The sequence below is a fragment of the Mesocricetus auratus genome, unplaced genomic scaffold, assembly GCF_017639785.1.
Source record: "Mesocricetus auratus isolate SY011 unplaced genomic scaffold, BCM_Maur_2.0 Super-Scaffold_100010, whole genome shotgun sequence".
NCBI lineage: Eukaryota > Metazoa > Chordata > Mammalia > Rodentia > Cricetidae > Mesocricetus > Mesocricetus auratus.
This window is the reverse complement of record NW_024429194.1, coordinates 9032991-9047081: the sequence shown is the minus strand read 5'-3', so window position 1 is coordinate 9047081 and position 14091 is coordinate 9032991. Positions and strand designations below refer to the sequence as shown.

General features: G+C 48.6%; 1 protein-coding gene across 2 annotated transcripts in view; it reads right to left on the bottom strand.

The window, feature by feature from the left end:
- Fbxl17 (F-box and leucine rich repeat protein 17) overlaps nt 1-13632 on the bottom strand; it is a 411968-nt gene extending 398336 nt beyond the window's left edge. The window contains exons 1-2 of one of the 2 annotated variants that reach the window (XM_040752945.1): nt 12107-13632; nt 1555-1677 (exon numbers count right to left, since the gene is read on the bottom strand). In XM_040752945.1, the coding sequence (XP_040608879.1) occupies nt 1555-1677; nt 12107-13162 (1179 nt within the window). In that variant the 5' untranslated portion in view covers nt 13163-13632. The remainder of the gene's footprint in view (nt 1-1554; nt 1678-12106) is intronic. The other variant, XM_021231250.2, reaches the window with a different exon arrangement.
- Between the last annotated feature and the right edge of the window lie 459 nt (nt 13633-14091).

The window sequence follows — 14091 nt, the reverse complement described above, 5'->3', positions numbered from 1 at the left end:
GTGGCTACCTGAATTTAAGATAATAATAAGATGCCAGCCATGCATGTTCCCAGCCAAATCACCACATTTAAAGACAAATCAGGGTTAATATTATTCAAGTTCTTCCGACAAAAACAAGGGAAAGAGAAAATGCAGATAAGGCTTAAAATGCAGAAAGAAGACCAGCTGCTGAGTGCCTGAGTAGGAGCCCTGACTGAGCCGCCTGTGTGAGTCTGCTGAGTGCCTGAGTAGGAGCCCTGACTGAGCCGCCTGTGTGAGTCTGCTGAGGCGCTGGGGCCTCCTCACTGTGAGCCAGGAAAGCGCGCAGCAGGAGGAGGCGGCCAGGATCCCCGCCCCCTTGCCTGACCCTCATTTGCACAGTCTGGCTGGGCTGGGGCCCAAGCCAGTAGTTCAGGAGCTGTCTGAGCCTCGTATAAGAACAGGAAGGCTTAGGAACGAATGTTCTGGAACTTGCTTAATCTGTTTACAAGTGTGGTTCTTAAGCAAACCACCAGTGCTGTGTCAGCACTTGCTTGGACTGCCTCACAAAAGCCTACTGCGTGCACATCTGTGCACTGGATAGCAGCTTGAAAGGAGTAGCCTGAAAGGAGGCACGGCAGGGTCACTCACAGCCTAATAACCAGCAAATACCACAAATCTCCTTTTTTAAGAAAAACCTCTGTCATCAAATGCATCATGTGGGATTTAGAGCAGTTTATGATTCCAATCAGATCATGTCTGTATTGGATGCTTTCAAGTATTTATAAGCCAAATACCAACTACCATTGAAAGGATGAGCCAAGAACTCTAATAAGCTGTCTGCAATCAACACTATAAATCCCATCTGTTTTCCTGATCTATGCCACCATGTAAGTAGACTGAGCAACTGACCAATTGGAAAGTTGAAAAACTGCCAAGAGAAAAGTTATGTTTTTCTCTAAAAGTTACTTTAGCCCAAATTACTTCCATTTCTTTATCCATCGAACAGGAAATAACAGTATCTCTTACTGAAGCTAAGGAGAGATGGATGGATTCTTATGTCTAAAGCCCATGGCCAGAGACAGATGTACGCTCCCCAAATGAAAAGATTCGTGGTTCTGCAATGGTGATGACAAAGGGAGACACAAAAAGGACTATGACAGAGAGAAGTAAAGAATCCCAGCTACTAGTCTACATTAGAAGCTAACTTCCCACCGTGGGATGTAGCTCTCACTTGAACTTACATACACTGTGCGTGTGTGCGTGCGTGCGTGTGTGTGTGTGTGTGTGTTTAAACTTTTTAGAAAACTTTTTTAAAAAGAAAGCATTTAGCTGGGCAGTGGCACCTTTAATCCCAGAACTGGGAAGGCAGAGGCAGGCAGAGCTCTGCGAGTTTGAGGTCAACCTGGCCTATAGAGTTCCAGGACAGCCAGGGCTGTTACACAAAGAAACTCTGCCTCAAAAAAAGAAAAAAAGGGGAGGGAAGGAAGGAGAAAAAAAGAAAATCATTGTAGATTACAGCCGTTTGAAAAGAGAATAAAATGTTTCTTCAACTGAGTAAGGCAAACAAGGGTTTAATAGAATTCACTTCCATACCTGCTGCCGACTGCTAAGATCCAGCTGCTTCCAGAACTGGAAATCCAAACAAAGGTCACGCCAGTACTTGCAGACCAAGGATGCAGAAAGGCAACGTTCATCCAGGGACAAATTGGAAAATATCTGTGAATTACAAAAGAAACCATGCATGTGCTAAGTGTTTTCCAAGGCATAGCAATATGACAAACTTAGTGGCTTAAGGCCAATATTGAATATAGATTGAATACAGTGAACACCACCAGTCAGAGGCCATCCTACAGAGCAAGGGTGATGACCCAGACACACATCTGGTATGTGTATAGCAGGGAACGACACTGTCTTTTAGGTAAGGAGAAGAAGGAAAGAAAACAGAATGATACTAATGGCTGTACCTTTCTGTTCCCTTGTAGTAACACACATTACAAGTACAAGCCAACAACAAATGAAAAACATGCCTAAGCTTATGTACAGGAAAGACTAGGGAGTAAAGAGATGAAAGAGTCCTCTGAAGTTTTTACCTGGCCTTGGGAGCAGAAGAACTTTTAGACTGACTTAAGAAAAAAACAGAAGTAAGCCATAGGACATGTACTGAGCAAATCAAAATAAAGATTAATTTCTAAGTACTAGTAATAGACCAATACAGGCGCCACAGTCTTAGCAAATGTACTTCAGGAATGTAAATCAATGAAGTTAAGGGCTAAAGACTGGGTGCAGAGCGGAGGGGAACCGCTGTACTCTGTACTTTTTCTATAAATTAAAAATCATTCCATAGAATACACATTGTACATCTTAATATAACAATAAAAATAAAACTACTCCAAAGTGCAAACCTACATTGAAAGAACCTAAAAATTTATCAGGAGAGGGCTGCTGGAGCCAGGGTTAGGATCCAGGCAGATCTCTGAAGATGTAGAGACATGTCAACAAATAAGGGTATGTAGAAACACTGAGATACTGAGCTGAACTAATTATGAGAAACACTTAGGAGACAAATGATAAAAACGGACACCAAACAGATGTTAGCCGATATAAAGGAAATTGGTTTTTACTTTTTTATGATTATAGTGCTATTTTTATTGTCCTTATATTCTTGTGTCTATAAGAAATTATATATAAAATATGCTTTTAGATTCATTGAAAAGTTTTTAAAAGTTGAAAAATTAAAACAAGAAAAGTGTAATATTGTTGAATGCTGGGTGGACAATATCGAAAGGGTTGGTTTTACTAGTCTCTACTTTGACTCACGTGAAAACTGACACAAAAGTAGGTTTTAGAACAGACTTCTAACACATGTCCCTCCCCTTTAGGCTTGAGTCTCCGCTTTACCCTTTATTATGGACGCAGCCTTGGGCAAACTGCCTAATCTCCTTGCACCTCAATCTTAAAGTGGGAATAATCTGACACTTATGCAGTCAGGTGATTATGAGAACTAGGAAGCACGGGCAGTTTCAGCACTGTTGTCTCAAACAGGGTAAGCAACACATACACTGTTTCTGCCGTAGCTGTCTTAGTAACTAACCTCTATGCAAACAAGAGCTGTAGTCTCCCAGCTACACTACTCTAAACCTTGAGCTGGGGGAACCTCTGCTGTAGCTGTCACGGGCCACGTGTGTGTTCCACAAAGGGAGTTACCGGAAGCACAAGGCGCGCACAGGAAGCATCTAATGAGTGTGGCTCAAGTCCCAGCAAAGATGGAGTAAGCTCCTCTGTAGCCTGCACTACTTAAAAGTAGAAGCTACTTTAGCTGTACCCCATAACGTGTTCCATATTGGTTTCTATTTCCTTCAATTCACAGTATTTCCAGTAACCCTGTGATGTCTTCCTTAATGAATGGTTATTCAGATGCACAAGACTGTTAGCAAAACCTAGGACAGCATGGTGAGAAAACTGCCTCACACTAAACATTAACACTGGGCAGGATGCAGAGGACGCAAACCTTTAGAATGGCCAGGAACTGGAAGGCGTTTTCTGCTTGGTCCCTGCCCACACCTCTTAGTCTCCTCCTGGGTAGACCTGCACAGCAGACACAGGCTCTCTGCAGCAGAGGACCCAGACGATGTGCTCTGCCACAGAGCGTCCCTTCCGACCTGCTTTTCCTTCTCTGTCTGCATCCCCACTGCTCAGTCCCAGACGCTGCCTCTGTGGCAAAGCTGCAACACGACAGCCATGCAGTCTTAAAACTCCAAAAGGAACGACCAGAGGGGAGGCCTCTCTGGCCTAAAGTGACTGAGTCCCGTGAGTCACTGCTACGCAGTTCATCACGAACACGATCTCAGTCACACAAACGACACAGCAGCACAGATCTACATCTCTGGCAGAGGCTTTGCCTTCCATTCCACAAAAGTAAGTTTCACTGGCACACAGCCCTGTACACACATTTTGCAAAGCTGTATGCCAATAAAGTTTTATAAGACCTGGAAGCAGATTTGCCTTGTCCCAGGCTATGTGCATAAACCCCACTTTGTAGCACATGAACCCCACTTTGTAGCACACATGCACTTAAAGCTATACATTCCTTCTAATCTACTTTAGCTGTATCCCATACTTCCTATATCGATTTTCATTTCCTTCAATTCACAGTATTTCCAGTAACCCTGTGATGTCTTCCTTGATGAATGGTCATTCAGACACACAAGATTGCTAAATATATATACATATATATGTATATACATACATACATATATATATATATATATATATATGATGGAAAAGTTCAATCCAAAAAGTCTATTCCCTCCCAAAAAAATTGTCAACATTGATTCTATTAAAATTTTATAAATTAATAAGTGGTTCATTTTAACCAAGAAAAAAAGGCAGCCAAGTTTCAGCATGAAGGCATTTCTGTCAAACAAGTACTGAATTACTAACCTAAGCAGAGATTTCAGGGACTACACACAACATGGAACAGTGAACTCAGGAACTAGTTTCAATAGTCAATAACAAAACTGGCAAGCACAAGCACCAACAATATACCCTAAAGGGGAGAAATCTAATCCTCAAAACTGCCACAGTGGAATACTCACACTGCCAACTTTAAATATAACATAATTCCAAATGAATAGAAGCCATGTGATAAAAATATGTGTATGTGAGTGACACACAGAACAAGAAGCCCATTAACAAGAGAAGAAAGTCACTGGAAACCACACACAAAGAACCTAAGAGGAGCACAACAATCAACAATTACGTACACCCAAAAAGAGCTAGAGATATCAACAAAGAGCTAACCGAGAGCTTGGGAGGGGCGTCGGGGGTAAAATGCACGCTTAGTATATGAAGCCCAGAGTTCAAGACTCAACAATGAAACAAAGGCTAAGGAAACCTGAGATGTCCTATCAGCGGCTATAATGAAAAGTAGATATTACAGAGGCAGAAGGAAACCCTGGGACTGAATTAGCCCATAACTGAGGGACATCCGCCATGACCACACAAGTGAGCAGAGAGCTTCAGGGGGAGGAGCGCCTGCCCTGCCCTTCTCCACTGGGACTTCGTAGCTCAAAATTCACACGGTGAACTCAAAACTGTCATAAACAAAACTGCCTTCAAAGAGGCCAGAAACAAAAATTGAACCATTTAGAACCTACTGCTTTCTTCCAGGGTCTGTGACACCTGTTACCGACTGATGACACAGGACCTTTGAGTTATAGTAACTGGATGACTTCAGAGACTAGGTTGAAAGTGAATTTAAAAACATCCATCTTAAATTCTTCTATGAATAGAATAATAAAACACTTCCTAACTCATTCTACGAGGCCAGAATTATGATACCAAATATAAATCAAAAACATTTTTTCTGGAAAAATGTATGGACTAAAATCATGAATGTAGGTGAAAAATTTGTTTTTAAAAATTAGTGAACTATTAGTGAACTATGGGACTGTAAAAGTGGATCAACAGTTAGAATATGGTCTCTTCTAATGGAGCCAGGTTTAATTCCCAAGACCTACCTGGGAGTTCACGACTACCTATGTAAAGGACTCCGGTCCAGGGCCTTCAGCTCCAGACACACGTGTGATACACACATGCATGCAGACAAAACACCCACATATAACATAAATAAATAAAAACAGATTTCAGAAAATTAAATCCAGCAACATAGTAAAAAGATCATATAGCTCAAGGATAAACGAGATTTATCAAAAGAAAGTAAGGATGGACCAACATATGGGGGGGGGTAAAAATCCATATAACATAACAGACTGATAAGGTCAAAGTTTTAAAAAAATAAATGTCCCAACTTATGCAAGCAAAGGCACTTACCAAAGTAACGCCATTTCTTGATTAAGACAGACTACCATGGAAGATGAGAGTGCTTTTTCAACTTGACTTCACTCAGCATATAAACTGATGCACCACCTCAACTACAAGATTTTCCCAGACACCAGGAACAAGACACACATGTACATTACCACTTCTATGTAACGTTCCACTGGAGCTTCTGGCCAGGCCAAAGGAAGCAAGGAAAAGGAAGAAAACTATCTGTTCTGGAAGGGAATAAGACATGCAGGAGCTGGAGATAGATCGGCCCTGACTGCCCCTCCAGAGGACCAGGGTTCAGTTCCCAGCTCTGGGGGACCCAAGACCCTTTTCTGACTTCCACAGGCGCCTGCACACATGGTGTAAACATGTGGTACACACATGGTACACACATGGTACACACACAAAGACGCAAAAGTAAAACAGAAGCTAAAGAAAGTTATCTAGTCACAGATGACACGATGTTAAAGTAAATCAAAGAGAGAACATAAGGGCTAATAACCACAGATTTTTAAAATTAGTATTCTAAAGATAAAATTAAACAATTTTTACTTACAATAGCATCAGAAACAGTGCGATTCCATAACCACTCTTTCATTATTGAGATTTCCAGGGGGTTGGGTGAATGTGTCAATATTCCCCTCTAATTACTGAACATTTCCTTTCCTTTTATTTATTTGCATTGTTCTATTTTATCCATTGCTTACAATGGTCCTTTTGAGGTCTTGGCAAGGTCTGTTTGGAGCCACTAAGAATCTGTTTCTCCTAGGTCTGTCTTTTCAGTCAGACTCATTCTTTATACGCTCTACACATCTCAAAATTGTTTAAAACTAAGTATTTCAGGTAATATGGTTACCGTAATAGAAGTGAACTTCTTGAGCCTTTTTATTTTTACCTTGGGATCTCTGTTCCCTACAGTGCAAGAGTCTGTCCCGCTGGTGGCCTCGTGTCCTCTAGCTTGGCTTCCTGGGAAATCACTCTGTGTCTCAACAGCTGTGTCATTCAGTGTCATGGCAAGTTTGTTAAAAACTCTCTATCCTGGTCTCCTATCTGTGTGTGTGCTAGAAACGGGATATTCAAGGCTCGGCGAAGGCTGTCTTCTGTTTTGTATTTGGGATCAGGGTCTTGACAGTGTTGGTCTCCAATCTGTGATCCTCTGGCCCCGCCCCCCAAGAGCTGTACCTACTGGGATAATTAGCTTAGTCGGTTCCCCAATCTGCCTTGACCATCCCTTCCTGCCAGCCCCTCAGACATGCACAGCTTCACAGGATGCCAGGATGTGTGGAAAGATTACGTCTGCATGGTTCTGTCGCCTCCACGGTCTCCTTGTTCCGTTCCTGGCTCCTTACCCAGCATCATGTAAGCCTCCCCACCCACCGTCCTCTGCCTTGAGGTGACAAGAAGTCTTCACTTACTGTTCCAGACGGAACACTACCCTAGATGTCACGGAACTTCACTATTCCTAAGAATAAAGTCATCTAGTATTTGTCTTTGATTTAATTCTGAAGCCCAAACAGTTGGACCACGATGTTGTTCTTCGGAAGGGATGTGCTAAACTTGCCATGTCCTCCAGCAGCTCCAAGTCACGTGGGTATTTTATGCTCATCCCCAAACTGTAGAGATGAGAAAATAAAGATTTGAGGAGCCGAAGTCATTTGTGTAACTTTAGGGCCGCCTCTAAACTGGATGTTTTGGTTTTACACTTCATTTATTTGTGTGCGGGGTGAATTTGTGAAGGAGTGTATGTATTTACACAGACACAAGAAATGTATGCACGCAAGAGTGTATGTGTACAGAAATGTGTGCATACATGTACATAAGAGAGTGTGTGTGCGTGTGTGTGTTTAGGTGTGTGTGAGACATATGTAGAGGTCAGAAGACAACTTGCAGGAGTTCTTTCTCCTTCCACCACTTGGGTCCCAAAAGCTGAACTCAGGTTGTCCGCCTCGGTGGTAAGCACCTTTACCGGCTGAGTCTTCTCAGTGGCCCTGACTCTGTAGTTTTACAGGACTAATTTGCTCTTCGCATGCTCACAGGTGTCAAGCAGCAGCTGAGCTGCAGCCCGACTGGTACTTCTCCAGTTTTCTCTCTTGTAAAAATAAATGGCAGTTTTGATCCTCAGAACCCTGATTAAATCTGCAGGGATCTAGGCTGGCTTTGCTTATCAGCCTGCAAAGGAAAGTAATACATAAAAACAAAGGAGGGGGAAGGCTGAGCAACGTCTTTAGAGTCCGTGACGCTAACGTGAGGTGCTTCTTACTCACCCTCTCTGCCATCTTTACACAACCTCAAACTCTAGGCTCAACAAAGACTGCAGGTAACCCCCAACAGCATTCACCACAAAACACCACTGACAGAACTCTTAAGTAAACCGCACTTTTTGGTAGGCTAATAACCTAAGACCACTTAGCACACTTTGGAAAGGAACAATGGTAAACCAGGCTTCCTAAAACATTCCAGGCTTTCCACCAGAGCAAATGTCTCTAATTGACACTTCCTTGACACTGAAGCAGCCCGTCTGCAATAACTCTACCAAACTAAAGACTTCCTATGACAGGTGAGAGTGAAAGCACTGTAGAGAAGGACTTCTGCTGGTCATGAGAGACAAGTTCTCCCACTGCCGTTCTGACAAGAAACGGGCTTGCTAAGGGAGAACAGGACACAATGTAAACCTAAAGCAAACAACACCTCTAGTATTGAATGTGTATTTCAAGGTGGCCACTCAGACAAATAGAGAACATGTCAGGAAAGTCGCTGCTGCACAAAGGTTACATCATATAAAAACTAATCTGTAAGTTTTGTATGTGCAATGACTTAAAGTTGTAAAGGCAACAACTAGCAAGATCAAAACAATGCAGGAGCCAAAGCCCTAGCACAACAGGTTAGGTCCTGGAAATGCTATCCCAGAGCCACCCTTAGAAGAGACAGGCCCGGCTTCTCACATTTCCTATGAAGACCACACTACGGCCACATGGTCATAAAGCAGCCTCCTTCAAAGGCTTCAGGGTCTCTGCAGTAAGCAAACAGCTCCCCCCATTCAGGAATGCCTTTCATAAACTCCCTGAGAGAGTACTCAAGTCCTCTTGACAGTACATTCAAGAGATGTCTACAGCTGTAAACACACTGGACTGCAGCCAGGCTCTGCCATTCACTAAGATGTAGTTGAGTGAGACATCCCTTCTCTTTCTGCATTTGTTAAGGGTTGGGAGTGACTAGAGGATCTCAGCAATCACTCCCTGTTCTTGAGCTGCGCAATTACAATTTCCAGGAATGTTTACTATTTTAAGCCATTGTTACCAAAGGCTCCTAAACTGTCAAGCACATACTCTCCGATCCAGATTTCCACTTTCTTAATACTTAGCATCAAAATTACTACCATGGGTGTATAGACAACACCTGTATACATTGTTCTAGTACCAAAATAAAACTCAAAACATGTCTTAACAGAAGACAATATAATACTATGGGATACTAAGCAGTAGTTTAAAATGAAGGAAACTATATGATACAGAAAAAAGACTTCCCGATCACACTAGGCACATGGACATTTTGATACCATGGGCATGGAGGGTGTGGGGGGTGTTAAGTATACACAGCTCTCTCTGCAATGAAGGAAATATCCCAAAGCCCAGTAGAGGAGGTAGTAAGGATATGTTGACTGTGGATTTCTGACTCTTACAATTGAAAAACTGAATTTCAACTTTTACTTAACCATTGTAAATGTAAGTACCTATGACTAGTGACTAACATATTGGATGGTGTGGGTCTAGAAAGATAATCTCAGTTGTTAGCAGTGGTTAGTCTAACTCTGGGACACAAGATGAAATGGCAGGAAATGCTACAGCAAAGCCAACTCTGTCTTTGTTGGCAACTGTGGAGCACTTCAAGGAAGGGTGCATTTAGCACTAAAGTAAACACCTCCTTCATGTTGAGCCAGAACCACCCTTGAAGCAGCACAGCTGTTGTCTTTACACTACTCAGAAGAAACTGGGCAAGTATGGAGGCTTCCCCCTAACTTCCCCCCAACTTCCCCCAAAATTCCTTTAAATTCCTCAGATTCCTTCCCAAACTCTTTCGATAACCTCCATCTTCTTTAGCAACTTACAAAGGAGGAAGAGAGGAGGAAGAGGAGGACAGGCAGCAGGAGACAACACGATTACTCCCCGCTTCAGGAAGATTACACTAGGAGCACCGAGTGCAAGAGTGTGTGCCTCTCTGGACAGCAGCCTCCTCTCTAATGAAGGGAGGAGAAAAGTTTCCTCCCCAAAGCGAGCACTTCCCGTGCTCACCAGAGTCACAACACTTCATCTTCCTACAGCGCTAACACGGTCCAAGTCTAACGTGTCAACCATAACCTCCTCTTACAGCAGCACAGCACAGGCATGGAGACCCAGTCTTTGACCACTCCCACAAAGCACTCGTTCTTTCGGAACTACCGCCCTACTTGAGGGGACCCAGACCCCCGGACAACAACACTGAGAATCTTTACACCGTGTCCAAATACTCCAACACAACAAGCAAGTCCTAAATGTCTCAGACCAAGTCACCAACAATTCTTGAAGAAGAAAAAAAGGAGAACATAGATAATTTCCCCTTTAGCATTTCCCTTTACTGTGGGCTAATGTCCCTTCTTAGTTAAAGCCTGAAATGTTCTTTACAAGCATGGTGGTGTGCACCTGTAATCCCAGCATTCGAATTACTGAAGCAAAAGGAACAAGAGTTTGGAGGCCAGCCTGGGCTACACAGTGAGACCGGTCACAAGAAACCAAAAAGATAATACGTAAATAATGCCCTTAGGTAAAATGAGAAAAGAATCCAGATTGTCTCAGTTGGCTTCTACACTCTGACTATCAAAGAAGAAGACAGCAATGAAACTTCTAGAAATGTCTGTGGATAGTTTATTTACCCGTGTCATCCAGGGATTTAAAGGACTTGAGACTCTCAACTTTCCTCTGCCCAAAAATGCATCCCCTGTGGACGAGCACATGCACGCACACACACACAGTAGTTACTCCTCCAACAAATACACCTATATAATAATTAAACCATTAGTTTGACACAAGGAAATGGTAAACCTGCCCACTCCTGCTGTACTGTTCACAAGAACATCAATGTCATACTGAAGCAGATCTAAACAGAGAAGTAGAAATATGCAGAAAGTCTAACCCAAGAAGGTGCACTGATGTGACAGGAAGAGTTCTAATTCAGGACAGTTACCTCAGGGACAATAAGGGTAGCCAAATTCTCCTGAAGGTTATTTCAGGCTAGTCGTACTTAAATATCACCCACACTGAGAAAGGTATGCTAACAGAGACAGAAAGCAAGGGGCAAAAGAAGTTAATAACTTAATACAAACTCCATCACGAACTCTGTCCGTAGCACTGACAAAACTGGAACTTTCACTTGGGAAAGTGACACAAAGTTCCCACCGGCACTTCAACACCTCACTCAGCCAACCCCCAAGGAAAAAAGGACTTCTAACTTGTAACCCACTTTTGTACAGCAAGGTAAAGATGTAGGAAGGAAAAACAGCATGAACAACAGGGTGGCTGGGCTTGTTTTGGCTCAGGTGAACCTAGCCAAACTCCCTAGTTCACCAGCCAGATGTGCCCTTTAGCTTATGGGTGTGACCTTGAACAGTCACTCAGGCACACCAAGTCCACCTGGACTGTTAGCTTCACAAGAGAAAAAAAATTCCCCTTCCAGTGTCTGTCATCTGCACCAAAACACAAACATGCCCCTTTCTATTTGCATATATAAACAACAGGCCTTATCTCACAGCATCTACTGGAGAAATCCGTGAGACTTGTAACAGAGAAAGCTCCGATGCAGCGACTGATCACTGTGCAAGCCTAACACAAGTTACTGCCACACTTGCGAGCAGCTGTCAAAACTTGAAAACTTTCAAACACCAGCATGGAAAGTCGAGACCCACTGTAGACAAACTGCCCAAGAACGCACGTTTATCCCACCGAGAGAGATCTGGTCGTTTCTATACCGGGGGTTGGCTAGTGCGATCCACGAACCCCCGAGTCACTGAAGCTAGCGGACCTGAACTACTACAAAGGCACTCTGCAGACTCCAAGTTTGTCTACTTCAAAGCCAGGCCGGGCGCCCTGGCCCCACCGGCTGCCCAGTCTCCCCCTTCCGGCGTCCCCCGGCTGTCAGGGAACCCCCCTCCTCTGCACACAGCGGGAGGAGGGAGCCGGCGGGCGGGCGGGCGGGCGGACTGGCGAGCGAGCAAACCTCGGAGGAGGCGGGGGAGGTTGGGGTGGAAGCGAGCATCCCTCCCTGCGCCTCCCTCGCCCAGACCCACCTTAAGCAGGATGGACGGCGGCAGTTGGTTGATGTCTGGGATCTCGGGGGGCGGCTCCCTGTGACAGTCGCAGGGGTTCTCGGGGGGCTCCTGACAGTCCGCGTCGCCGCTCTCCGGCTGCTGCTGGGGGGACGAGGGGGCGGCGCCCCCGGCTGGGACAGCGTCCCCGGCGGCCTCGATGGGGGCGCACTCGGAGGCGGGCGGGAGCGGCGGCGGCGGCGGGGGCTGCTCCGGGGCCTGGCAGCAGCCGGCATCGGGCGGCCGCGGCGGCGAGGCCCCTCCCCCCGCCGGCCCTCCTCCTCCTCCTCCTCCCCCGCCGCCGCCGCCGCCCCCGCCGCAGCCCCCGCCGCCCCCGCCCCCGCCGCCGCCGCAGCGGGGCTGCTTGCAGGGGGTGCAGGCGGGGACCCCGGCCCCCTTGCGCTTGCAAACCATCTCGAGGACCGCGGGCGACTCGGCCGGAGGAGGCGGCGGCGGCGGCGGCGGCTGCGGGCCCCGGAAGAGCTGCACGGCGGCCGGCGGTCCCAGGAGGCGCACGGGCCCCACGCTAGCCAGGAAGAGGCTCGGGCCCTGCGGCTCCCAGGCGGCGGCGGCGGCGGCCGCCAGCCCCAGCTCCTTGCAGCAGGACGCGGGCGACGAGGCCGAGGCGGCGGCGGCCGAGGACAGCAGGAAGCGGCGGGCGACGGCGGCGGCGGCGGCGCAGTCCTCGGCGGCCAGGGCCGCGTAGCGCCGCGCCAGGTGCTGCGAGGAGGCGGCGGCGGCGGTGGCGGCGGCGTAGGCCCCGGCCCGCGGCGACAGTGGCGGCGGCGGCGAGAGCGGCGGCTCCTCCTCTAGGCCGGCGGGGGCGGGCGCGCCGGGGCTGTGCACGATGAAGCAGAGCATGCAGGGCCCGCGGAAGAAGCAGTCCCGGCTCCGGGGCGCCGCGGGCTGCGGGGCCGCCTTGGCCGGAGTGCGGCGGGGCAGTGTGAGGAGAGGGCGCCGGCGGCGGCACCAGCTGCAGCAGCGAGGCCTCTTCTGGCTCGGGCGGTTACGCGGCTCCTTCGAGAGGAGGTGGCCCATATAGAAGGGCCCCGAGGAGGGCGAGCGGGACGGGGCGGGCGGGCGGGCGGCGGGAGCGAGGGAGGGAGGGAAGCCCGAGGGGCGGGCTCCGAAGGCGAAGGCGGCGGGGCAGGCCGCTGGCTGGCCCGGGCCTCTTGGCCCGCCGCAGGGTCGCCCGCGCTGCGCACCGGGCACACGCGACGGCGGCGGGGGCGGGCGGGCGGGAGGCAGGGAGGGAGGGTGGGTGGGCGTCAGCTGCGAGGCCGCCCGGGTGCCCGACGCGGGCTACATGCTTTGCCCTCCCCGCCACCCGGGGAGGCCGCCGGGAGAACGATGGGCGCGAGCGGTGGGGACGCGGGCTGCGGGAGGAGGGAGCGAGCCCGCCCGGCTAAGGCAGCCGGGTCAGGCAGGGCAGCGGGGAGGACGCCGGCCCCGCTCGGACCATTTTAACTGCGGCTCGGTCGGCGGCGCGCGCGCCCGCCCGCCACACCACTCGCCGCCGCGGGGGCGCGCCGGGAGGGGGGCGGAGTCGGGCGCGGGGGCGCGCCAGGGAGGGGGCGGAGTCGGGCGCGGGGACGCGCCGGAGGGGGGCGGAGCCGGGCGCGGGGTGGTGGGGGCTCACCCAGGGCGGGAGCAGCGGGGAGAAGCGGGCTCTCGGGGCGGCGCGCGCTGGCGAGCGGGGCCGCGCCTCCCTGCCTCCCTCCCGCGCTCGGGGTGCACGCAAGAGCAGAGAAGCTTCCGAGCCAGCTGTGTGACATCCGTTTCCACAGCCGCACTGACGTCCGGAGGTGTGAGTTCAAGAGCTGCCATTGGTCCAGGCTTGTTTCTTCCCCCTCCCTGGGAACCCCAGAGCCAGATCTGCCGGGAAGGCTGGGGGAGAGCCCTTGGGTGATGGGCAACACCAGGGGTTCTGCACCTGCCTGTCCCACACTGCTGCCCATGCGCGCACG